This window comes from Peromyscus californicus, unplaced genomic scaffold, assembly GCF_007827085.1.
Source record: "Peromyscus californicus insignis strain IS unplaced genomic scaffold, ASM782708v3 Scaffold_11__1_contigs__length_118956290, whole genome shotgun sequence".
NCBI lineage: Eukaryota > Metazoa > Chordata > Mammalia > Rodentia > Cricetidae > Peromyscus > Peromyscus californicus.
Genome location: NW_026294402.1, coordinates 10,717,828 through 10,743,032, shown reverse-complemented (window position 1 = coordinate 10,743,032; position 25,205 = coordinate 10,717,828). Strand labels below are relative to the sequence as shown.

General features: G+C 47.8%; 1 protein-coding gene across 2 annotated transcripts in view; it reads left to right on the top strand.

The window, feature by feature from the left end:
* The window catches only part of Amotl1 (angiomotin like 1), a 98,047-nt gene that overhangs the window by 22,891 nt on the left and 49,951 nt on the right, over positions 1-25,205 (top strand). The window contains exon 1 of one of the 2 annotated variants that reach the window (XM_052752451.1): positions 5,974-6,146. The exons of the other annotated variant lie outside the window; for it this stretch is intronic. Coding sequence (XP_052608411.1) covers positions 6,098-6,146 — 49 coding nt within the window. The 5' untranslated portion in view covers positions 5,974-6,097. Of the gene's footprint in view, positions 1-5,973; positions 6,147-25,205 lie in introns of those variants that run through there. 2 annotated transcript variants of the gene reach the window in all.

Genomic DNA, 25,205 nt, shown 5'->3' with positions numbered 1-25,205 from the left:
CATCAACTGAGGGTGGAGGACCCACCCGGAATGTGGGCGGCGCCATCCTATGGACAAGAGTTCTCACTGAATAAAACAGGAAAAGGGTAAACCAGGTGAAAGCTGGAACCCTCCCCCTTTCTCTCCTTCCTGACCTGCCCAGATGTGGCCAAGCAGCCCCACATTCCTGCCACCATGCCTCCCCCACCAGCAATGATGTGACCTAAAATAAGTATTTTCTATCTTTAGTTATGTCTTGTCAGATCTTTGGTAATGAAAATGAGAAAAGTAATTCATATGTCTACATGTCATATGCTTTTGCCTATACATATATACATATGATAAATTTAAATCATATAATAAGCCTATTGAGAAACTAACAATAATAACAATAAACTAGGGAACTTATACAATATATTGTTCTACCTGCTCAGAGTGCCTTATATTGTAAGCACTGATGGGAGGGTAATGCATCCTGCGTGGATACACTGGACAAAGGAGGGTAGTGAGACATCATAGTACTCCCAAGGGTACTCATAAAGCTTATGTTTTTTTTTTGTTTGTTTGTTTGTTTTGAAACTTTCCATGTAGTAGTTTTGGACTGCAGTTGACTAGGTAAACTGAAACTATAGAAAATGAAATTATAAATAAGAGGATCCAGCCAGGCAGTGGTGGCGCATGCTTTTGATCCCAGCACTTGGGAGGCAGAGGCAGTCAGATCTCAGTGAGTTCCAGGTCAGCCTGGTCTACAGATAGAGTTCCAGAACAGCCAGGGCTATTGGGATTATATTGCTAGCAATCCACAGAGTCTGTTTAATGATCAAAGGAATTTATTTGGGGGTTAACTCACAAGACAGAACAAAGGAATTTATCCCAGGATCCTGGAAGGGTGAGGCACAGTCCAACAGTGTTATCTGACAAGCTCTGCCTTGGTCTGTCCCAGCAGCCAAAGCCATGAGGTAGCAAAGAGAAAGAGCCCCGTATGTGCATCCCAGGTCTTAAGGGTCTCCCCTCTTCAGTGGCCACACCCCAGGTGTATGTACCTCAAGATCATAGGCAGGTGTAACAGTTGCCTGCTACCTCACTAGGGGTGGTGCTTCAGGACATGGCGCAAACAGCCCCCACTTCACAGGGCTACACAGAGAAACCCTGTCTTGAAAAATCAAAACAGCAACAGCAAAAAGCAAGAGGATGCTACCGTGCATGGGTTCATCAAATCCAATGTTAATGTGGCCATTGTATGTTTGTGAAAAGAAGAGATCCAAAGGGAGAATGCTGAGGAGCAGGTTGGTGTGTGCTTCCCTTTCTGGTGTCTAAGGCTTTGTCTGGAATATCTTCTTTTCAGTCTGGTGTGATGGGGCGTGCCTGTAGTCCCAACACTTGAGAGGCCAGGACAGTATTACCACGAGCTCAGCATTAGCCTAGGCAACATAGTGAATGCCAGGACATCCAGAGCTATCTAGCAAGGGCCCTGCCTAAGACAACACCAAACCCACCTGCAAACAGTGACAGCAGCAATCCCCTTCTCGGTCCTTTGGTCCCTTGCAATCCTTTGCGTACATCTACTCTGTGCCTCAACAGCACCTTGTTTGTGGCTTGTGTGTCTCAGTCACCACCTTTTACCTCCAGCGACTTGAGTTCTGGTGTAGCCAATACTTCTGATAGAATTGTGAGAGTGCCACCACCCCAGTAAACATCTGAGAGACTCATTGTGAGCTCCAGCATCTATGCTGATATGTTCTGAATTTGGAGCTAGGATATGGGGAATTCAAATTCCTACATGCTGTGGTTCAGAAATAACAAAGTGCCGTGGAACTGGAACCTTAAAACAATCTTCCTAGAAGGAAAACAAATCACTTTAATCAAGGCTGCCTGACTGAAAGCTTCCATTGGTTTGTCCTTTTAATAGTCACTAACTGTGACCTATGTGAGTCTCTTCATGGTGATGTCTGCGGACTGCCCTTTTGTCCTCACCCTTCTCTTTCCCAGCAAGCTTGACCTTCCTCTTTGGCTGTTTGGTGTCCATCTAGCAAGGCATAGGCCCATAAAGAGTTAGAGTGTGTGTTCAGCTGAGTGCATGTAGATGGAGAGTATTTGCATGCTAATGGAGTATTGAAAGTCCTTGGTATTTTGAAATTCTGGAGGGAAAAGAACATCGATATGTTATCTCAGCCCTCAAAGCACGCGTAGGAGGTCATGCTGTGGAGGAAGCTGCGGTTTGCAGTGTTACCTTCCCAGTCTGGAAGGAGGTAGAAGTTAGGCTAGCACTCAGGTCTTACCCCAAGGCTGTAGTAAGTCTCTATGTAGATGTCACCAGCAACTCACCCTCCCACCCTGCTGGTCTCCTACTGGCAATAACCAATATCCATCCTGTTTGGTCCCAAAGGGCACTAATGGCCCCATCACCTTCCCCAGCAATTAGCAAATGAAAGATTGAGTCACTTTAGAATGGATGTTGACATTTAGTGTGAGTATATAGATTGCCCCCAGAAGCACAGGTATGAATCACTATTTTGCTTGCTAGTTGAGACAAATTATTTTATGTGGTGATATTGTGTTCCCCAAAATATTGTGCACCCTAATAAACTTATCTGGGGTCAGAGAACAGAACAGCCACTAGATATAGAGGCCAGAAAATGGTGGCACACACGCCTTTAATCCTATCACTTGGGAGGCAGAGATCCGTCCGGATCTCTGTGAGTTTAAAGCCACACTGGAAACAGCCAGGCATGGTGACTCACGCCTTTAATCCCAGGAAGTGATGGCAGAAAGCAGAAAGGTATATAAGGCGTGAGGACCAGGAACTAGAGCTGATTAAGCATTTAGGCTTTGAGCAGCACAGTTCAGCTGAGATCCATTTGGATGAGAACTCAGAGGCTTCCAGTCTGAGGAAACAGGATCAGCTGAGGAAATGGCAAGATGAGGTAGCTGTGACTTGTTCTGTTTCTTTGATCTTCCAGCATTCACCCCAATACCTGGCTCAGGTTTGTTTTTATTAATAAGACCTTTTAAGATTCATGCTACAATTTTAAGCAAAATCTTACTAGTCACCATGGCTGGCCTGGCATTCTCTATGTAGGACCAGAACTTGCTGCAACCCACCCTGCCTCTGCCACTCTAGAGCTGGTATTATTGGTGTGTACCATCATTTTTTTATCATCATCATCATCATCATCATCATCATATCTTGTTTCTGTTTGGCTCAAATGAGGCATTGGAATCTGCAGATAAATGTTCTTTGAAACGTTGCAGAGAAAGCAGTGTTGGAGCTGTGGGAGCTGAAGCCTTTTCTGTCAGCCCATAGTTTCTGAGCAATAGATTCAGATGCATTTCATGTAGAAGTTCACTCATTTTTCTACATTCGAGGACAGACTAGAGCAGTTGAGAGGGTTAAGACACAGGGTTGGGGAAGCTGGCCTCCAGCAGGGCTCTCTGTTTAGGCTGCCATATGCAGCTACTTGGAGTCAAGGGAGGAGTGTGGAGTGCTGGCGAGACTCACCTAATGAACTCCCAAGATTCTCCGGCTTGCAAGCTGTGCCCTAGAGAGCTGAAGCCCTGGGCTAAAGGAACAGCCTTGGATGGAACTTGGCAGACTTTTCTTTCTCCAGCCTCTCCCTCCTCTAGTTTGATTTGGAAGCTTGCTTTCCATATGAACTAGCTTACACACTCACATCTTCTCTTTCCTTCACACTCCTGACCCCAGCGTTTCCCTCAGAAGACAGTCGGTCACAGCGTTTCCCTCAGACCAGCTCTCCACTGTGCTCATGACTCACTCTTCCAAGAAGGGCCCTTTCCTGTGCCTAGGGCTCCAAATCTCCTAAGTGTGTGGTTTTTTCCTCTGGGATAGACATGTCGGTGAGAAGAGTAAAATCTCACGTCAGAGTCTGTGATCTTTATTTGATATTCCCATCCTCACTTTAACTTCACCCTCATCGCTTCTGTAGCTAAAATGTCCTCATCCCCAGGGCTTTGGGGAGGCTACCGGAACATCAGCAAATATATGCTTAGATGCATTCTACTTTATATTTGTAACAAAAATGTACTGAATCCATATGTTTCAGTTTCCTTTCTGTTGTTGTGACAAATGCCATGACCAAAAGCGACATAGAGGAGAAAAGGATTCATTTCATCTTACAGATAACAGCCCGTTGAGGGACGTCAAGGCAGGAACTCAAGCAGAAACCCCGAGATCAGGCCTGCTTGCTGTTCCAAACAGCTTTTACCACTGACCGAGGAACTCACAGTGAGAGAAGTACAGCAGGAACCGTGGTGGATGCCGCTTGCCAGCCGGCCCACAGGCCACGCTTAGCTAACTTTATAATACCGATGGGGACTATTTTGCCCAGGGAATGGTGCCACTCACAGTGGACCGAGATCCCCCTTACATCAACAGTCAAGAACTCCATTTCTGTTCATTACCTCTTCTCCACGTCTGTACTAAGCTTGTCGAGGCCCAGATAAATCAATGAAGCAGTTGTTCCCTCATTGACTGTAGGGCACAGACTCGGCTCCTAAGCCAGCACTCAGCATTAACACTGTGTAGTAGGAAGCACACATGGGTTTCCACCCCTGACTTTGCCACTGAACTTGTTCTGTGACATTAGGGAAGTCATTCCACAGCCCAACAGGAGTTTCCTCATCGGCCAAGAGAAAGGTGTGGTACAGTTTCTTCCATTCTTTCCAGACCTACACTTTTGTGACTTGTTCGTCTTCCTTAAGCCTGCTGTCTCTTCCTTTCCCCCATTTTCACTTTCTCGCCAAGCACCCGAACCTTGCCAGCTCCCTCTGGGATCCACTGCCCTGCCAGCGCCTCCTTTTCCTGCTCCTCTGATCTCCACCCCTCCCCATTGCACTCCTCCTGCACAAGGCTGGTCTCTCTCTCCTGTCCAGACTTTTAACAAGTGAGGACCTACTGCCCTGCCTTTTCTGTGCACATATCTTGGCTTTGTGTGTCGTACAAGGGCAGATGACTTTAAATGGAGCCTCTGCTTGAGAAATAACTTCGAGAATTATATTTGGGCCCTCTGTCTGGGGAGCAGAGGTTGCCAAGTCAAAAGGCTGTCATGGAATCTGAATGAAGCCGGGGGGGAGGGGGGTAATGCTGTGAGCAGCTGAATTAGGGAGCTGTCACAACACAGCCATGAACCCTTTGATGGCCTGGTAAGAAGGGAGAGAGGAGAGGAGAGGAGAGGACGGAAGCCCTGATATGCCCTAACCCTCCAACTAAGGGCTTGGACTGCAGCCTCTCCTCTCAGAAGACCAGAAAGGTCCCAGAACATGGCTTCAAAAGGCAGCGAGTGTAATCCAGTATAGTGGTCTGGGCACGGATGTTGCTTAGGAAAGACAGCCTGCTTTCAGAGGTGGGACAGAGTCAGAAATACTGTCCTAACACTTAAAGTTCTTTGCTTCTGCTTGAAGAGATAATGGCCTTGGGGTCGTGGCCACAGGATATGCAGTCCTAGGAATCTATTGAACATTTAAGGCTGTACGTAAGATCTGTTTAGGCCCTTCCGCTCTTCAGCAAAGCATATCACAGCCCCTCCTATCCTGATCCCCCTACCTGATGGAAGTACTAGGGCCAAGGCAACGCTGAGAAAAATGTGACCACTTTCACCAGGGAATTCCACATAGGAGAGAGTTGACCCTAAAGGGAACCTAGCCAGGAGTTCCGAGGCAGATCCTAGCAAAGGAGTCTGAGGCATTCAGACAGAAATGGTGAGTGTGTCAGGAATTCCAACGCAGCGGGGGACAAGACAGGGGAAGCCGGCTCCTTCCTTGGTCTAAGGGAGACACGTCAGCTTGAGCCCCGGCAGTTTCCGAGGTCCCGGGAGGGGCGACGGGAAGCTGGGGACGGGCTCTAGGGCCCCGCGGCCAGGGCCGGGGCGGGGTGGAGTGTAGGGTTACAGGGACCGGACTAGCGACCCTCCCGGGCAGCTCGGGCGGCCGGGAGCGGAGCGCCGGGCGCTCAGGGACCCGTCAGCGGGGTGGGGTGGGTGGGACTGGACGGGGAGCTGGGCATCCTTGTACTTCCCGACCATCGGGGCGCCCCTCGCCGTGCCGCTCTGCCGCCATTCCCCTGCCGCCGCTGCCCAAGCCAGGATCGCTCCATGATCGCCCCATGCGGAGGGCAAAGTCTCGCCGTGGACCTTGCGAGCCTGTGCTGAGAGGTAACCAGCTCAAGCCGGGGGCTCAGGGAGGGCTCCCTCGGACTGGGCCGAGAGTTCCCTGTGCTTCCTCCCGGGAGCCCAGGCTGACATCAGCTCCGCTCCAGATGTGGGGACTTGGGCAGTCAGGTCGGCGCCAGGGCCTCCGAGTGTCCGGTGAGGGATCCAGAAGGTTTAGTAAGACAAAAAGCAGAATCCAGTTCCCTGCCACCCTCGGAGTGCCCAGTACACACGGGGCGGATCCTCACGGGAGGCCGAGGACTGGGGTCCGCGCGGCCCCGGACCCCGGACTGGCCTTTTCCGTGTGGCTGGCGGGTCCCGGTCGCCGGAGGGACGGGAGGGTTGGCTGGTGCCGCTGTCCCGGCGCAGACAAAGGCGCTCGGGGAGCCCAGCCTGGACCCCTGGACGCGCCCTGGCCCGGAGGCTCGGGCCCCCTCCACCCCTGCGCCGTCTTTGTTCTCCCCAAAGAAGTTTCTTGCACAAATCGGGGCTTGGATCCGGCTTTCCCTGGGCTGTTGGTACTGCCTTGAAAAGAATCTGTTTTCCGGGAGGAAATGTAAACTTTCCAGGGGGGAGTTGGTTGAACTTCGTTGGAACGTGACATTTGTGGCTGGCGGGAGAGTGGCACCTCGGTCCACGACGGCGGCCCTTGACAGTCCAGAGGACCCGCGGGTACTGCCTCCTAGGGAGCCATGCTGGGGGACGAGGTCCCCTGGCCTCGAATCCCAGGCCTTCCCCCTCCCTGCCCCCCTTTTTGTTTTTGGAAAATGTTTGCCTTTCTGCCTTTGTCGTGGGTGTATTGTCTCTATTATCCGGACTGCGGCTTCAGGACACAGGTCTTGATTCCAGGGCCTTGATGCTTACATTTGGTGTGGAATTTGGCCCCCCTGCTTCCTGCCCCTGCCCACATGGCTTTATCTTCCTCTTCTGAAGACTGTTAAAAGTTTGGCGGGTTTTGCTTATAAACGTCCTTGGTGGTGGTGGAGGGTGTGTGATCCCTCAAAACAGTGTCAACTTGTTCATCAGAAATGAACACAAGCAGACTGAGGTAATATTAAACAGCTGTAATTCCAGAAGACTCCTTTTCAGGGAGTAAAAAGTCAGGGCTTGAAGATGGAACGCTCCTGGCTTCCTGCTTCCAAAACTCGGCTGTGGATCCTGCCAGACTGACTTAAGATTCTCCCTGGCGGCCTACCATATGGGGCCCAGGTTGGCACTGCCCCGTCTAACATTGCTGCTTAAGGGTCTCTGTGATTCAAGTTCTTGGCGATGCCAGAGGAGTACAAAAGCACTTGCTAGGACCCTGCTCTGAACAGTACATGATTTCTCTCCAAGATGGCTCTTTATGAGGATACCAAGGGAGCAGTACTTAAGTCGAACCTTGTGGGAAGAAAGCAAAGAACCAGAATGCATAGATTTGAGCAGAGAGAGAGAGGGAGCAGAGCATAGACTAGAATGTTCTAAAGACTTCTTACTTGGTGGGGTTCCTGGTGTGTGTGTGTGTGTGTGTGTGTGTGTGTGTGTGTGTGTGTGTGTGGTGGGGGGGTTGTGAAGGGAGCAGGGCATAGACTAGAATGTTCTAAAGACTTCTTACTTGGTGGGGTTCCTGGTGTGTGTGTGTGTGTGTGTGTGTGTGTGTGTGTGTGTGTGTGTGTGTGTGTGGTGAGGGTCATGAAGGGAGCAGGGCATAGACTAGAATGTTCTAAAGACCTTACATGGGGTTCCTGGTGTGTGTGCGTAGGTAGGTGATGTTTAGTTTTTAGGTCTGCTGGTTTTTGTTTCTTCTTGCATACCACATTTTTTCCTGATGAGGAAAACTTTTGTCCACCTGGAGGTGACCAGCACATGAGAAGGTGCTATCCCTGCAGCTCCCCTCCTCTTCCCTTTTGGAAAATGTCTAGGTGGTGTTTCCGGTTCTTGAGAGTGTGTGGGCTGGAGCGCACTGAGAACACACGGGGACTGAAGATTTAAGAACGCATCTTTCATCAACAGCGGTACATGAATGTAGCTCTGCCAATGAGAGTGGAGAGCGCCTGCCCCCAGCCAGCTTGTGTGTCTGGGGCTTCACTGGGTGGCACTATGCTCTTTCTGATGTCCAACCCCACCCAGATGTGTGAGCCTGGAGCCCAGGAGCAGGGCTGAATTGACTGATGGGAGGCAGGGGCTCTGCTGGGAAAACGGAGTTGCCAAAGTTCATCCTCCAGGTGTGCTTGTGTCTTCTGGGGGTACTCTGAAAGTGCTTGGAAGATGACAAAATACTGCAGCACACAGGACTTGAAGTACCCAGTGACAGATCAAGGGAGATACTAGGGACACTATAAAATTTTTCTTTTCACACCAATAAGTTGAGCTTTGTAAGAATTGTTTGCAATTCTAACATTTACCACAGTTTTCTCAGGTAACACTCCTTCTTGGCTGGGTTCTGTGTGTGCCTGTGCGTGTGGAAGCTCAGGCTAGGAATTCTGTAGTATTTTGAATGTTTTTGTTACCACTGGAGGGTTCTTATCACCTAGAATTCTGTAGGTGACAGAATTCTTGAAAAGCAGGAGGCGAGGGAGGAGGTCAGGCCAGAGGATGTATTTGATTACAAAGTTTGCTAGGAATTGTCTGAGGTTATTGAGGTTTTTCTGTTTGTTTGCCTACAGAGTTTTTAAAGTCCCGTTGGTTTGACTTTGATTTGTCTCGCAGGAGTGGTTCTGTGGACACCTGGTCATGGTGAGCAGGCCAGTGCACTACTGTTTCCTGAAGGAAGTTGCTGGCGCTCTTGGATGTTGTGCAGGGTCCGGGTTGAACCCTTCTGTTGCTTGTGAAACTTTAGGGTGCATTCATCCCAAGCTCCTGGCCGAACCCCCAGCCTCCCCAAGGGGCTCAACATCGGGATTTTTTGTTGGTTTATTTGTTTGTTTTATTTTTCCCCCTTTCTTTTTAGGATTAAGTAGATGAGTTGGAGTTAGGAACTCATCCCTGCTAAGTCTTGAGTTCAGCTTTTTAAATGGTATGCAGTTGAGCATGTTTGACTGTGTTTGGGGTCTCACTGGGCAGCACTGCAACTTTGCTGACTATATTCCTGTTCATCGTCTTTTAAGTATGCCTGTGGTTTACTCAGCCTTCACTTTCCATTTGAAATGATCATAGCTTCAGAGGATGTTGCAAGAATTAGTAGCGAGGTTCAGGGTACTCTTTCTCTTCTGCTGGTGACCATTACATCACCATGGCACCCTAAAAGAACTGAGGTTACGTGAGTGGAATCCTTAGAGCCTAGACGGAGGTCTTCAGATTGCATGCACACATGTGTGTGCTGTGTGCACACCTCCCATGCACTGTGACTCCAGCTTCACACTCAAGATGCATGCAGAGCTATTCCGACTCTTGAGGCTCTTCCTTGTTCTCTGATTATGGTGGTACCCACTCTCTCCTCCTCCCCTCTGTCCCCGGATCACAGTCATACTTAACCTACTCATACTTCTCTACAATTCTGTCATGTTATGTTTTATGTAAACAAATCCTTGAAACATGGAACCTTTGAGATTGACTTTTTACCCTGCGCTGTTTCCATGAGATCCACCGTATCTTGCTTGTATCGATGGATTTTTCATTCCCATTGCCGAGTAGTATCCCAAGGTCTGGATGTGGTTTGACCACTTCTCTGTTAAAGAACACCTGGGTTGCCTTCAGTGTTGGTTTATCACCGATAAGGTTTCTGTGGATTTTCACAAACAGGGTTTGTGTGGATATGTTTCTTCACTATTTCAGGAAAGTACCCAGGAGGCTAGATTATAAGGCAACTGTGTGCTGTTAATAAAATAATTGCTAAAGGCTTCTCCAGAGTAGGCATTTCATTTTAGATTCCTCTCTGCAGTGGAAACACCTGGCTTTTCTGCATCCTGACCAGCATCTGATGGTACTGATTTTTATTTTAGCTGTCCCAATAGGTGTTTTAATAGGTGCTGTAAGCTTGCTGTGGTTTTAGCTTGTACTTCCCTAAGGCCTGCAGGCTTGCACATCCTCTCTGCATGCCCTCTTTGGGGGAAGGTCCATCCTTCACTACCTTAAGCTTCTTTCCCAACAGGGTTGTTTATTTTACCACTGGACTCCGAGCATCTTTAGTGTGACTGGCTGAGGCATGCATCTTCTTCCCACAGTGGGTTTTGTCCTTTTATTCTTTCTGGAACCATTTTGAAAAACTAAGTCTATACTTTTGGTAAAGTCCGATTCACTGATTTTTTTTTTTCTCTTTATGCATGATGCTTTTGGTGTGCATCCCTCCTGAGGATGTCTTGCCTAGCTAGGCCTGTGTCCCAAAGACTGTGTATGCTTGCTTCTAAAATGTTTACATTTTATGTTTAAATTATAAATTAGGCCTTTTAGAATCTGTGAGTCTTAGTGTTGACCTTGATTCATTTTTACATTTTTAGAAAAAAAATAATTTCTTGTGTGTGTATCTGTGTTTGCATGTGTATGGGTGAGCATGTGGAGGTCAGAGGACAACTTGTAGGAGTTGGTCTACTCCTCTACTATGTGAGTTCTGGGGACCTAACTCAGTTTGTCAACTTTGGCAGCAAGCACTCTTACCCACTGAACCCCATTTTTTAAGTAAATTAGCATGAAAATGTGATTTTGTTATGGTTTTCACACATTTTGTTTTGTTGGCACTCCTCTCCCAAACTCTTGCCTCCCATCCACTCCCCAGAAAAGCTCCACATATGTCCCATTATAATCTCTCTTCCCTTCCCCCTTCCTTAAATCCACCCCCACCCCCACTCCGGTGGTCCCTTTTCTGGTTTCATGACCTGAACCTCCCATATATAAAGTATGAAGTGTAGGATTTGTCTCTGAGTCACAGCAATCTCTACGCCTAGTCCCAAGTACTAAGGTTACGAGCTGCCAGAGCCAACTAGTTGAGAACTTTTTGAACAGCACATGAAACAATGGCGTAAAACACAGGTAGAAGCATAGTGCTTATAATTCAGTAACACAGAGAATCTGAAAAAGTTGAATAGATTGAGTTAGGATGTATTTAAAAACAAGAAAAGATTGTTTAAGAACAATCTTAACCTCTGCCACCTCCTTACTACGCGTCCACAGGGAATTTTGTCTCCGAGGTAGAGTGGGATGAAGATCGCTCCCTTATCTCAGAGGTGCATGAGAGCGAATGAGATAAGACATAGGTCACACTCAGCACGGTGTGGACACATTGGTGCCATTATTATTAAACCATCAGAAGTGCTGGCGAGGTGCTCACTGGGTAAGGACACTACCACCATGCCTAATGACTTGAACGAGTTCCCTAAAGTTGTCCTGTGACCTCCTCGTGGATGTGGTAGCATGTGCCTTGCCTCCTCCCCACTAAATAAAATAAATGTAATAAAAAATTTACAGAAACAGTAGCAAAGCGAACTCCTTCCTAATGTTAAGTGTGTTCTCATGTTTACCTTACAGAAACTCACCTTTCTCTGGCTTGTGGCATTGCTTCAAGCATCACATACGATTGATCATGTAATATTGGAAGTGAGGATACTGTATTCACACTCTAGTTCTGACTGTAGAACAGGCCTTTTCCTTTTTTAAAACAATGAGGGAGTAGAGAAAGATAGCCTTTCCGTGCTGACCTCAGCAGGTGGCAGGATGTATGGCTGCTGCCCCAAGGTTGGAATCAGCCAGGACATGATCTGAACCTCCTGACCCACAACTGGGCTCTTCCTCTTCCTCGGTGACTTCATTATTTTGTTTACAGATGAAAAAAAAAAAAAACAGGACAATAATTCTCACCCTGAGGGTGAGCAGCAGAGCCCACTGGAAGGCTTGTTACAGCACAGGGTGCTGGGCCAGCCCCAGGAATTCTGCTTCAGTGGGTCACAGATAGGCCAAGGACTTTGTGTTTCTAACACACCTCTGAGCTGTGCTATTGGAGCACACAAGAAGAAGCATGGCCGCAGAGCAGGGCCCTTTAAGTTGGGCCTGGCCTGAAGCAGCCTTCTTTGGAATGGAGTGTGTCTCTAGTTGAAAGGTTACATTTGGAATGGGCTGGTTTCTGAGGTGAGTGGTGGGTGTCCCTGTGCTTTCTCCTCTGCTCTCTCAGGTTATACGCTGTTCCTTTCCCTCTCCCCCACCTGTCTCTTGTCACTCAGAGAACATTCCAGGACTGGGTCTGTGCCACTGTAGACAGGTTATATTGCCTGAGAAAAGTCAGTTGACCTCTGTAAAATAAATGGATTGCTAAATATTTATATTCTAAAGTTAACATGGAGTTTAAGTGGGATAATGAGTATGAGAGTTCTACCGCAGAGACAAAGGTAAGACACTACAAAATCAGGTTGAAAGCCATTTTATTTTTTAATTAATGTGTTTGCATGTGTATCTGTGAGAGGCTATGTGCAGGTGAGTGCAGGTGCCCATGGAGGCCGTCAGCCAGCCTTGCATCCTCTGGGCCTAGAGTTACAGAGGGTTCTGAACGTCCTGACATGGGTGCTGAGACCTGAACTCGGGTACTCTAGAAGAGCAGTGGTTGGTCCTAACTGTTGAGTCGTCCTCCAGCCCCCTTTTAAAAGTGATCTTGTGCGTCCTTAATATGTCTTTGGAGTTGGGGTGGGCCATCTCTCCAGATGCTAAGATGGCGACCACCCACCTCTGCTATGCCAAGGATCACTTGGTCACAGGTGCATAAACATATGGAGAGAATTCCGGCAGGGAATGAGCAGTTGGCTTGGGTGTTCTGGGGCTTCTAAACCAAGATGTTGTGGAGGCACATTGACAGATGGCTACAGCAGCAACCAGAGACGGGCACGAAGGCTGGAGTGGTGAGACGTTCTGTTTCCTTGCAGGTCAGAAACAGGATTCTGTCGTGTCGTCCCCCCCCACCCCCCATCAGTTTAGGACAAATGAGATCTGCACCATATCTGTTTATCTTTTTCTTTTTTAAAGATGTAGACCTCCAGTGTTCATAGACACCACCAGCCCCCTTAAATCAGTGGCTACTTAAATCAGTGAAAAGCTGAAAGCCCAGGTCTTCAGCTCTGCTGGCCACAATCCAGGCTATAGTAATTATTTCCGCCGTTACAGTAATTTCTGCGCAGTGCTGGTTCACAGTGAAGTTAGCTGTCAGGTGACAGACAGGCGCACGCTTAAGAAGGAGAGGCTGAGCTGCTCTCTTGGAAGTCAGCTGCAGCCAGGTGGGGAGTGCTCTATCCATGGATGTCTCCCCAGGCCACTCTTCTCTTCATCTACAGGACAGATGAGCGTGGTATCTGTGATACGCCGCCAGAGTGTAGCTCACAGGCTCTTATCAAAAGGTGCCTTCTGTTTCTAGGGCTGCTCAGCTCACGGGATTCTCCCAGGGGCTCCTCCTAAAGATGGATAAACAGAGGGCTGGGTAGAATTGGCACAGAGGCCCTTCTAAGCAAGGGTGACAAATCTCCCTCGGCCACCCCACCGTGGTCAGCCCCCCCACCCCCCAGCTTTGGTCATCCGGGGCTGGGGGCTAGCTTGGTTCCGCGGGCAGTGTTTGGACTGGCTCACATCCCTGTCACATGTGTCATCCTAACTGCTACGTCATTTGACAGTGTTGTGTAAACTGTGGAGTTCTTCTTCTAACCAGCCTCTCATCCCAGGTCTCTGCAGATGACCTCTGATACGGACACTTTGTACATACTTTCTTTCCTTTGGTGACTGGTCTTCCTGGCTCTTGTTCGCCACAGGCATCACGGGACAGGCTTCTGCCGTTGTCTCCCAGGCCTTCGGGGCTGTGGTCCTTTCTCTGTTTCTTCCCTCTTTTCCTCCATCATCGCAGAACAGGCCCAGCAAGACAAGATGGCAGACGGCTTGTCTTACAGGCTTGCTTTGCCAGCAGCCAGCGAGGAAGGAGGCATCTCCCGCTCGGCTGCTGCTGCTCCTCTACCATTAGGGTAGCCTTGGGTACTGTGGCTCAGGAATGGGCGCAGGAATACAGGTGAGGGGCAAGCCTCTCCCTTCCGGAAGGGCTTTGGAACCACATGTCTTGTCAGCCAGTCCCCTCTGTCTGGGGGCCTTGTGGAAGGAGTACTTCTCTGGTAAGGTCTGCTTCCCTGGGAGTGCCCCCTCCCTCCTTGAGTATCTCTGACATTGTTTCCCTAGGGATTACCCGCCCCCAGTAGTTCTGATATTATTTTCATTGCTCATTCTGGAGATGTAGAGGAAAGTTGAAAGGTTTTTGTTTTGCTTTCTAAAACAAGGTTTTTCTATGTAACAGTCCTGGTTGTCCTGGAACTTGCTCTGTAGGCCAGGCTGACCTTGAACTCACTGAGATCTGCCTGCCTCCGCTTCCCAAGTGCTGGGATTAAAGGCGTGCGCCACCACCGCCAGGTTAGAGTTGAAAGATTTAAAGACAGGCATACTAGGAATGTCCTTTTGTAGAGCCGTGGGGAATTATGGGCACTGGAGAATTGAGGGTAGGTAGTCCAGGACTGTGCTGTTTCAGAATGAAAAATAGATTTACACACGACCCTGGGGAGTGTAGAACAGGAATAGGTCTAAATGACCTACTCTGAAATACATATTTTCCTAGTTCTAAGTTTAAAAAAATGAGATTTCCCAAAACTGTGAAGTTTCTTACATTTTCTCCAAAGTAAATTCCAGGAGTTTGCAGGGGAAAATGAAATAAGTACACATATTTATATTCTGGTGACATTTACTCAGTGACTTAGATCATTTTATTAGTTTAGGAGCACAAAGCAGGGATTTTAATAAAGGCTGCTTGTAAACGAACAGGTTTTGCAGTATTGAGGTGGTTTGTATGTGTGCGCACACCCGCTCATGGATGTGGGTGCCAGAGGGCAATGCTGTGGCTTCCTCCATTGGCCCCTCCCCTGTTTCCAGTCTCCCACTGAATGTGGATTGGCTGGAATTGGTAGCTAATGAGCTCCAGAGATCAGCCTGTCTCTGCTTCTTCTGAACAGAGAAAGCAGGCCCTCTGCCCTAGGTCAGGTTTTTACTTGGTTGGTGGGGATGTGAACTCTGGTTCTTACAGGGAAAGCAGGCCCTCTGCCCTGGGTCAGGTTTTGACGTGGATGGCGGGTGGGGATGTGAACTCTGGTTCTTACAGGGAACGCAGGCCCTCTGCCCTGGGTCAGGTTTTGACGTGGATGGCGGGGATGTGAACTCTGGTTCTTATGTGTGACAAGGACTTTTCTGACTGAGCCACCTCTCCAGCCCAAGGTTAGCCGTTTTTTATTGTAAGGCCGCCATTACAAATACGTTCCTGGAATTTGCTTGGAGTATTTTCACTTTCTTTTGTGGACAAAGGTATCTGCCGAGCATTTCTGAAGTGATATTTCTTCTTTTTAGACAAATTAAGCAAAAAGTGTACAGACGTTTGAATGTGAAGTGTCCCCATAGGTGTTTGAACACTTGGTCCTGAGCTGGAGTCGATGTTCTGAAAAGGCCAGGGACATTTAGGAAGTGGAGCCTCACTAGAGGAAGTGAGTCACTGGAAGTGGGCCTTGAGGTGTCGTACCCAGCCCTACTTCCTGTGCACTCTTGCTTCCTGATTGTGGACACATTATTATTACTGCCTCAGAGCTTCTACACTAGCCGTTCCCTCCGCCATGGAAACCATGCCACCGAATCGTAAGCCAGAATAAACCCTTCCTTCCTTTAGTTCTTTTGTCACAACGATAAAAAAAAAAAAGCTGATTTTAGAAGCATTCACTCTAACGGTATCTGCTGAGTGAGTGAATCGACTGTGACCTCACCAAATATGAATAGAGACTCAAGTGACAGCTTGCTGAGGAGGACTCTGATTCCTGGGAACTATCAGTGTGACCCACCCTAGGATCCCAATGAAGAATCATGTGGACCAGGTTGCCTGTGGGACGCTGTCTTGATGGTTGACTGACCCAGCCCCCTGTGGGTGGCCCCATCCCCTAGTCCTGCCCTGTTTAAGAGTGAAGAACACTAAGTGGGCAGCCAGCAGCCGGCGCTGGTGCATTTGTGGCCCATGCTCTTGACTGGAGACATGGTGTGACCAGAAGTCTCAAGGTCCTGCCACTGTGACTTCTCTTCAGTTACGGACTGTAACCTAGAATTGTAATCCAACAAATCCCTTCCTCCACCAAGATGTTTATTGTAGGGATATTTTCATTACAGCCACAGAAATGAAATAAGAACAGGCACTACAGAAACGGTGCATCTTTTTGATATTTAAGGTCTCCCAGTACCAAATACTGGATGAGTACCAGCTCTACGTCCTCTGCCCCCATGAAACCTATATTTTTTAACTATTTTTTATGTTTATATATTTTAGTGTGCATGTGTGCGCATGCACGTATGTTGACATTCACACATATGTATGCATGTGTATGTGGAGGCTGAAAGCAGTCAGATGTCATCCTTAATCATTCTCCACCTTATTATGTATTTTATTTTTTTCTGCCACCAGGGAGTGAACCTAGGACCTCATGCATGCTGGTCAAGTGTTCTATCACTGAGCTTTAGCACCCAGTTTTCTCTACCTATGTTTTGAGACAAGGTCTCTCACTGAACCTGGAGCTACCAGAATAGTGTTAGGCTAGACTCCCTGGCCAGGAGTCCCTGGAGGCTTCCCATTGCACCTCCAGCACTGACAGCTTATGTGTGCACCGCCACACCTAGCCTGCGTGTGTGTGGCTGCCTGGGACCGTCATGCTTGTATGACAAGCATTTTACCAAGTAAGTCGCCTCTGCAGCCCCTGGAACTTATATTTCAACAAGAATTCAGTGTAGGAAGACACCAGAAAATAGACTGAGTGGTCTCCCCAGCCCAAAGTAAGAGCAATTTTTGTGTCTTGTTTCTCATCCTGGCTAGAACATTACAAGGCTCACTGTTTGGGGGTGCTGAAAATTAATTGCCACAAGTGTTATGGTTCTAGAAACCTGTTTTTAGCCTCACACATTTAGTTTCCCCTATGTTGTCAGTGAAAGGGACGGAGTCACCTCCTCAGGGAATGCAGGGAACAGATTTGATATTGACCTTTACCTCAGTAGACCACTCTTGAACAGGAAAATTATAGAGTAAATGTTCAGGAGAGGGTTGGTTTGTTTGTTTTCAATGCAGAAGGCTGATCTGTCCCACCCCACCTAGCATCCTGTTATCACCAAGCTGTGAGGTGCTGTGAACCTTAGAGCCTGGCTTCTAATGGCTCTGCAGACCCCTTGGCTCTGGACTTGTATGACACAGTAGCCCCATAATTTGGGGCCTTGGAGGAATCTTTGGAGAATGCCAGCTATTCTTTTCTTTTGGTCTTTGCCAGCAGGACTATAGCAGCACCGTTTCAGAGGAATTGTCAGGGTAGCCTTCCCTCCTAGTCCTAAGTCCCTAGAGAAGTGGAAGTGGTTTCAGTGTGGATTGTTAGCTAGCTGAAAACTCTGACCTCAGTGCAACCCTGCAAGCTTGATCTGCTGAGCTGCTTTCCACTGTTCTTACAGACCTCACTACTAACTTCTCATCTTTATGTATATGAGTTCATGTGTGTGTGCAGGTGTATATGCATGCATGTGTGGTTGTGCATATAGAGACCACGGGTTGACATAGAATGTTTCCATCAGTAGTTCTCCATTGTATTCTTTGAGACAGGTTCTCTCACTGAACTTGGGTTCATGAATTTGTCAGGCTGTCTGTCCATCAAGAGGTCTGCCTCTGTTCCCCGGTGCTGGGGTTTTAGATGTACCACCACATCTGGGTCTTCCCCTGGGAGCTGGTATACTAACTAAGGTCCTTACACTTGTGTGACAGGCATTTGCCTGACTGAACCTTCTCCCCAGCTCCCTGTGATCATCTTGTGAACATGATTTTTACTGTTGATTTCCCCATTTTCATAAAATAGATGTAGCTTTTACTGAGCACTTACAGGAGCACTGTGTAGCCCTTGTCTCTTTTAGTGGACACATCAGCCAAAGTAGGAGTTGCATTATTTGCATTTGCTGTTAGGTAAAATCTGAAGTCTGATGTTCCAGTAGTGATGGCCAGTGAAGTGACTGTCACTAAGCAGATTTGCCAAACCAAAGCCCAAAGCATGCATACTTTGGCTGTTTTCTCCTGTCTTCGTCTTTCTAATACTGGTGTTTTGTGCGGCAGGGTCATTCTCTTTCCTCTTCAGTCACTCTGTCCTGGTGTCTGTCCCCTTGTCCGGGACTGTCCTGGCTTCCTGTTGGATGAGTCACTGCAGTGACTTTCCCACTTCCTAAGAGCAGAGTGTGTCACGGAGCCCTGCCTCACCCTGTGAAGTAGTCCTTGCTGGCTTACATTTCTGCTCATGAGCCTTCCCACAGGGTCGGCTGGGCAGCTGTCTGTCTTAGGCTGGGCTGTCCTGAATCCACAGTCCCCTCATCCGGCAGAGTTCAACAGTCCTCAGTCCACCTGCCTCAGTGTTCACCTGGAGGTGCTAGGCCTCCCCCTTTGCCTGGGCTGGGAGGTAACTCACTTCTAATTAGAATCTGTTTTTACATTTTCATCTTAAAATTCTCTTACATTTCACATCTTGCAGACGTACTACATAGAAGTGATGGGTAAAGTGTGTGACAGAGCAGTGTTTCTCAAAGAGGTCTCTTTGGAACCCTGGGAGATTCCTGAGTCCTAAACACCACTGTCCCAGTAATCCTGATCACTGGCACGTTTTTCTGCATGTTGACGTTTGTCCTGGGACAAAAGCGATGCTGTAGCAATGTTGCAGGGGGCAGAATGCCACACTTGACTGTGCCAGTGGCCAGTTTATTCTGCACATACAATAGAAGATGAAATTTAAAAGCCTGTTTCACTCAAGAACACTCTAGATGAAGCAATGCAAATGACTAATGCAGTCAGATCTCAAGTTTGAGTACCATTTAGTTGATGCAGTCAGATCTCAAGTTTGAGTACCATTTAGTTGATGCAGTCAGATCTCAAGTTTGAGTACCATTTAGTTGATGCAGTCAGATCTCAAGTTTGAGTACCATTTAGTTGATGCAGTCAGATCTCAAGTTTGAGTACCATTTAGTTGATGCAGTCAGATCTCAAGTTTGAGTACCATTTAGTTGATGCAGTCAGATCTCAAGTTTGAGTACCATTTAGTTGATGCAGTCAGATCTCAAGTTTGAGTACCATTTAGTTGATGCAGTCAGATCTCAAGTTTGAGCACCATTTAGTGTCCCGTGTCCAGGAGGAACTGCCTCCGCCAGAAGTGGAGTAAAGTACTCAAGCACCTGAGATGAGGGATGTTTAATGAGCTGCTTTCAAAGGGAAAGTGTTTTTAAATCTAATACACATTTATTGTATGTGCATGAGTGTCTGCCTGCGTGTATATTAAGTATACCATGTGTGTGCAGTACCCACAGAGGCCAGAAGAGGGCATTGAATCTTCTGGAGCTGGAGTTTCAGACACTTGTGAATTGCCATGTGAGAGCTGAGAATTAAACCCAGGTCCTCTGCAAGAGCAGCCCGTGGTTACTGAGCCATCACTCTAGCCCTGAAAGTTGCTCACAGTTACAAGTTGCAGTAATCAGTTACAAGTTGCAGTAATAGTCTCCCAGTTCTGTTGTGTTGTGAAAAGACCGTCCTAGTACTGTGAGAACATGCCTGTAGATGTTCAGTGTAGGGTCTGCTGCTGTGGTTTTCCCCTTCTCTCTGACCCTCAGAGAAGCTGCCCTGGATTATCTGTTGTTAATATAAGAAGAAACACTGGTGTGACTCAGTCCCACGCTCTGCATTTCCCGTGCTACACAGATCTCCCTCCAGTTCCCTCTGTTCCCTTTATCTCTGGGACTCCATATGATAGCCGCCTACCTGTGTGCGGTGTTTACCCCTGGATCTCCAAAGCCTCTCGCTCCTTTATCAGAGCACTGGCTGTCCAGCAGAATCTGGGCGACTGTGCGTGTTGTTCTCGAAGCAAATCCTAGTATCTTAGGGGCAAGGACAGACTCGCTTATTTCCTTGTATTTACAGGTCCTGTCGTGCTCTTCTTGAACATGCTCAGCACTTTGATTCACACTGATAAGAGCTCAGAGACATTTCTAAGTAAGCACAGCTAAGTTAAACTTTAGACAAGTTTAAAGTTATTTATCATATGTTTCATTTGGAGGGAGTCTAAATTAAGCAGGCATCAATGTATTGGTTTAACGTGTTTTCTGGAGTAGATGGCTTGGTCCATGGAATAGGATTCTTTTGATGCTGGTTTGGAAGAGCATCATGTATGAGAATCTTAGAAGCTTTATTCATTACTTCCCACACTAAATCCTGTGTTTCCAATCATGTTTTTTTAGGGAAAAAGAGAGTGAGAAAGCCTATTCCACTGTGCATTTCCTCTTAGAAAAGTACATATTGTGAACAGGTTGTGTGTTGTGCACAGGTGTGTTGTTCACAGGTATGTGTTTGTGCATAGATGTATATTATGAGCAAGTGTGTTGTGTGCAGGTATGTGTGTGTTGTGTACAGATGTGTGTTCACAGGTGTATTGTGAGCAGGTGTGTGTTGTGCACAGGTGTGTGTTGTGTTAGGTGTGTAAGGATGAGGAGGACTTGCTGCCTTTACAAGTCTCACCTTGTCTCAGGTGCCTACCATATGGCTTGGCTCATTCCTTGTTTTCCGACTGTGTTCTTGAACTTTCTAGCACCCTTTCAGCCAATGTTTCCAGGCATGCATCTCCTTGAGTGGGGTACCCCACACCTCAGGAAAACCTCCAGTCCTGCCTGAACTACGCGCCAGAGAACCAGTATTAGCTGCAGAGGGACAGAAAGCATCCCTGTATTTTAGGGAGCCAAAGGGTGCAAGGGATTATCTGGAACTGAAAGGCTGCTCAGAGAGGAAGCCTTAACATTTTCTTTCAACTGGTGGTGCTGAGAGTATCCCAGAGAACCCTGCTTTATTCTCTGTGTGCTCAGAGACTATGCCTAACTGTATATGCTAAATCCGCAAGTACACAGCCCGTCTTCAGAGGCTTAGCCTTCTCATGAGGGTGGTAGCAGCATCCTATCTTAAACAACACTGTCGCCATGTCCAGGGCTGTGATGTTAAGGGGTAAGTTTTGTATCCTCCAAGCATAGGCTGCTGTGGTGGCTGATGGAGGGGTATGTGCACGAGAGGGGAGGGGTTATGTGTAGGGGAGGGGAGGCACACCAGAAGAGTTAAACCTAAATAGGAGTAAATCTGCTGAGAATTTAGAGCAGGTGGAAGGTGTGTGTGAAGCTAGGGGGTGGTACTGGGAGGACATGTGCACAGGATGCAGGATGCTGCGGGAATCAGTGAGATGACGGACAGCCAGAGGAGGAGCTTAATGATAGACAGCCAGGAAACCAAAGACCAGAAGGTTATGTACGAAAGAAGTGGCATGCGGAAAGGAACCTAAGGACAGGGGAGTCTCAGTGCCACCCTCGGCCCTGTGTGTGTGTGTGTGTGTGTGTGTGTGTGTATGTGTGTGTGTGTGTGTGTGTGTGTGTGTGTGTGTGTGTGTGTGTGTGTGTGTGTTGGGTGACAGTAGTGTGACTGATGCCTGGACTTTAAACCTCAAAGTGTCTTCCCAGCCTGCTCAGTTGACATGGTGATGGATGCTGGATCTGCCTCTGAGGAGTCCACCAGTTGCCATGGGAACAGAGTTGAGATGCTGCTTATAGTCCCTTGCCCTGCCTCTTTCCTCCCCTAGAAAGATGGTTTCATTTTAACTCTAATTCATTTTTCTTCAATGATGAGACCCTTTATCATCTCTATGGTTAGTGAGAGAAAAAATCTTCGTCAGGTTGCATCACCAGCTGGCTTGGAAGACAGTCACAAAGAAAGGGACAGCCTAGAACTGTGGAGGGATGTAGGTTTCTAGTGCCTCCAAAGCAAGCCAGAAGCCCCTGAGCTCTGAAGCGGGGGAGGGGGCAAGATTCTGTGGCTTGTGGATTTTGTTAGCCAAAGGAATGGCTCTTGGTGAAATGGGTCTTGTCAGTGTAGGGAAACATTAACTTCATAGAATTTCATAGAATTTCAGGGCATCAGCCTTTGTTGAATACAATGGAGAAGACCCTTGCCTTTTTTCCAGTCAGGGGCACAGGGAGTTGCATGGGCCTCCCTAGACCACGCCCCCAGAGACCTGGCACCTCACGCTGAGCTTGGCCTCCTTTCCAGTGCTTTGGCCCTGTCTCCAAAACTCTCAGCAGAGGGTCTGGTTTACAAGAGGTTAGGTAACTTAGATCAGGGGGCCTTGCATAGAAGTAGTCCTTATGATGCCCGCCCACACAGCCATGCTATACAGATAGACTGCTGAGCCAGCAGCCATAAGATCTCTCTACTCTGGCAGGGTTGTTGGTCCCCGGGTCTGAGCCAGGCCTTACAGGAGCCTTCTGGGTGGTAGTGGCGTCTGGAAGGCTTTTGTGGCTTCTTGCAGCTTCTGCTCCCCATAAGGAAGTGCCAGCAAAGAAAACAGCGTTCTGCTCAGGCTGTGCATCTGCTTCTAAGTTCTCATTTCAAATATCCTTGGTCTGGCATTTTGCTTAAGAAAATAGAATGAATTTTTGCTGGAGAAATCCCCTGTGCAAGACAATGAACTAACACAGGCAAAAAGGACTAGGAACACAGGCGAGGGAACCCAAGGCCTTGCAGACATTTTCTGTCTGACCTAGGAATGCCATCTGGGCTTTGAGACACGTCCCACTGCCACTTCTCCTGGCTCTATGTGATCTCTGGTTTCTCAGGGTGTCAGTGCTGAGGTAACCCCACTGTCTCTTGCTGGAGTGGACTAGAACTCCCCGGGTGGCCTGTTTGTCTGTAGGGTCTGTTCTCTCATTGTGGACCCTCTTGCCTTTCGTCAGCACCCAGAACCCTGGCAGCTGTGAAAATGTCTGTCAGCGAATGTATGAGCCCTGAGTGTATGTGAAAGATGTCTTGAGTGACCATAGACCCGTGATCATAGCCGGACACAATGTCTTGTGTGTGTGTGTGTGTGTGTGTGTGTGTACTAGTTCTTTCATTGACAACCATGTAGTAAAAGGCCGTGTGACTTCGGTGTCCTCTGAGGACAGGTTCCTTTAAAGACTACTCTGCCACGGCATGCTCTTTTACTTGGCTAGCCATGGGAAAAATGAGAAAAGTGGTTGGTACGAACACTGTTGCGGCTGTGATGGATCAGTGCAGGGCCCATTGTGAGAACTATATTAAAACTGCACCTTCTCTCCCCTTATATGCGTTTGTATATACACTATTGCTTCTATGGCATTCAGAGCTTGCTCTCTTAGTCACATGACTCGACAACAGCCTGCAAAGTTGTTGCATGCTGCCCCACACCACTCCTGACCCAGCACATTTTTAAGAAAACACCAGTTTGATTGGAGCACATGAACTCTTGACTCCAACCTCCACACTTGGTACGTACCAAGAGCTTGCAGTGTGAGGGTGGACAGTGGTGTTTTGTGGGTTACTCTTTCCCCTGATGTGCCCTGCTTTCCTCTAGCTTTGGGATCCCCAACATTCACTCCATATTGGAGTCATTCTGAGAGCTTTATAAAAGACAGCCTGGTGATACATGCCTGCAAGCCCAGCTACTCTGGAGGCAGAGGCAGGGGGATTGCATGTTCAAGGTTTCCTTAACTACAGAGTTGAGTTGAGTTTAAGACTAGTCCAGACAACTTAGAAAGACCCTTGATCAAAATAAAAAAGTATTTTAAGAAGCAAGAAATAGATATATCTTAGTCAGTGGTAGAATGCTTCCTGGTTTGTCCAGGACACTGGGTTCAGTCCTACACACACACACACACACACACACACACACACACACACACACACACACACACACTACAGTTGCCTGGGTCATATCCTGTACATGGGATTTGAAAAGTACCCCAGGTCTCTAATATGCAGCCAAGCCTAGGCCTTGCTCCCCTCTAGTTTGACGCCCATCTGTAGATAGAAACTAGGTCAGGATTTGACTGTGAGCAAAGCTGTATAGAGTCGCCAATTTTAGCCCTAGCTTTCAGATTTATAGGTCTAAAAGATGAGGCCCAGGAAGAGGTCTCACATTTCTTCTCTTCAGGGTGGTTATTGCACTTGGCTGGAAGGAGACGACTTAGGCATTAGGACTGTGGTTTCAGACTGATCGTGGTACCATATGTCTTTCATGCTTAGTGTGTAATCATCTCTAAGGTGAGAATCCCAACTGAATTTATTTATTTTAAATTTATAAGGTAAGTATTTCAGCTATGGAAATCATAACTTTGTCTTTCTGGGCTAGATGTGCTCATTAGACAGAGAGCATGCATACAAATGCTGTGTTACCTGTGAGGGACAATCACTCAGGGAGAGGGGCTGCATTCTAGTTTTTGGCCCTTGGCGTCTTAAGTCACTAGTAGCTCTGGTCTTGTGCAAAACTTAGGAGAAATTTCAGATGTCTGGTTTAAAACCATTGCTGAAAATTGTTTTGTTTTGTTTTCTAAAATGGAATTATCTTTCAGGCAAGTAGGCAGGGATTTTAATAAGAAATAAATAATAACACGAGTCTCCAGAGTAAAGTGGAAAAAAATGCAGAGCTGTAATCTTGATGTCCACACAGAGGTGTCAGAGCAGGAAGGGAAGACGGCCCAGTATGCTGACAAGTGTGCTGTTGGTATCCCTGAAGTGGGATCATGTTTGGTAGCTGTGGGTCCGAGTTTAACTCGGGGGTGTGTGTGTGTGTGTGTGTGTGTGTGTGTGTGTGTGTGTGTGTGTGTGTGTAGCAGACAAAGGAGCTGAATGGTCATTGCTTGGCTGAGGTCCAGGCCCAAGCCCCTGGTTCTTCTGCAACGTGAGACTCAGCAGCTTCCCAGGGGGCCGGAGCACACTGGGTCTCAGCCTGGGACATTCTCTTGCTGACGGCCGTCCTCCTCACCGTTCTCTTTCTGGTCTGCTCCACTCCCTCCTTTCTGTCCTCTCCCTTGACAATTTCAAAGGTCACGCCTCTTCCCGTTCCGCCGAGGACCGTGGGTGCGCCACTGTGAGAGTTTCGCGTCTTCTTCACTCAGCAGGTCTTGAAGACTCCTGGGTCAGCATGGTGGGTGGCTGGATTTGGGACAGTTGTGAGAAGTACCTCTGGAATTTTATGAATGAAACAGGCAGACTCACTGCCAGTTGCC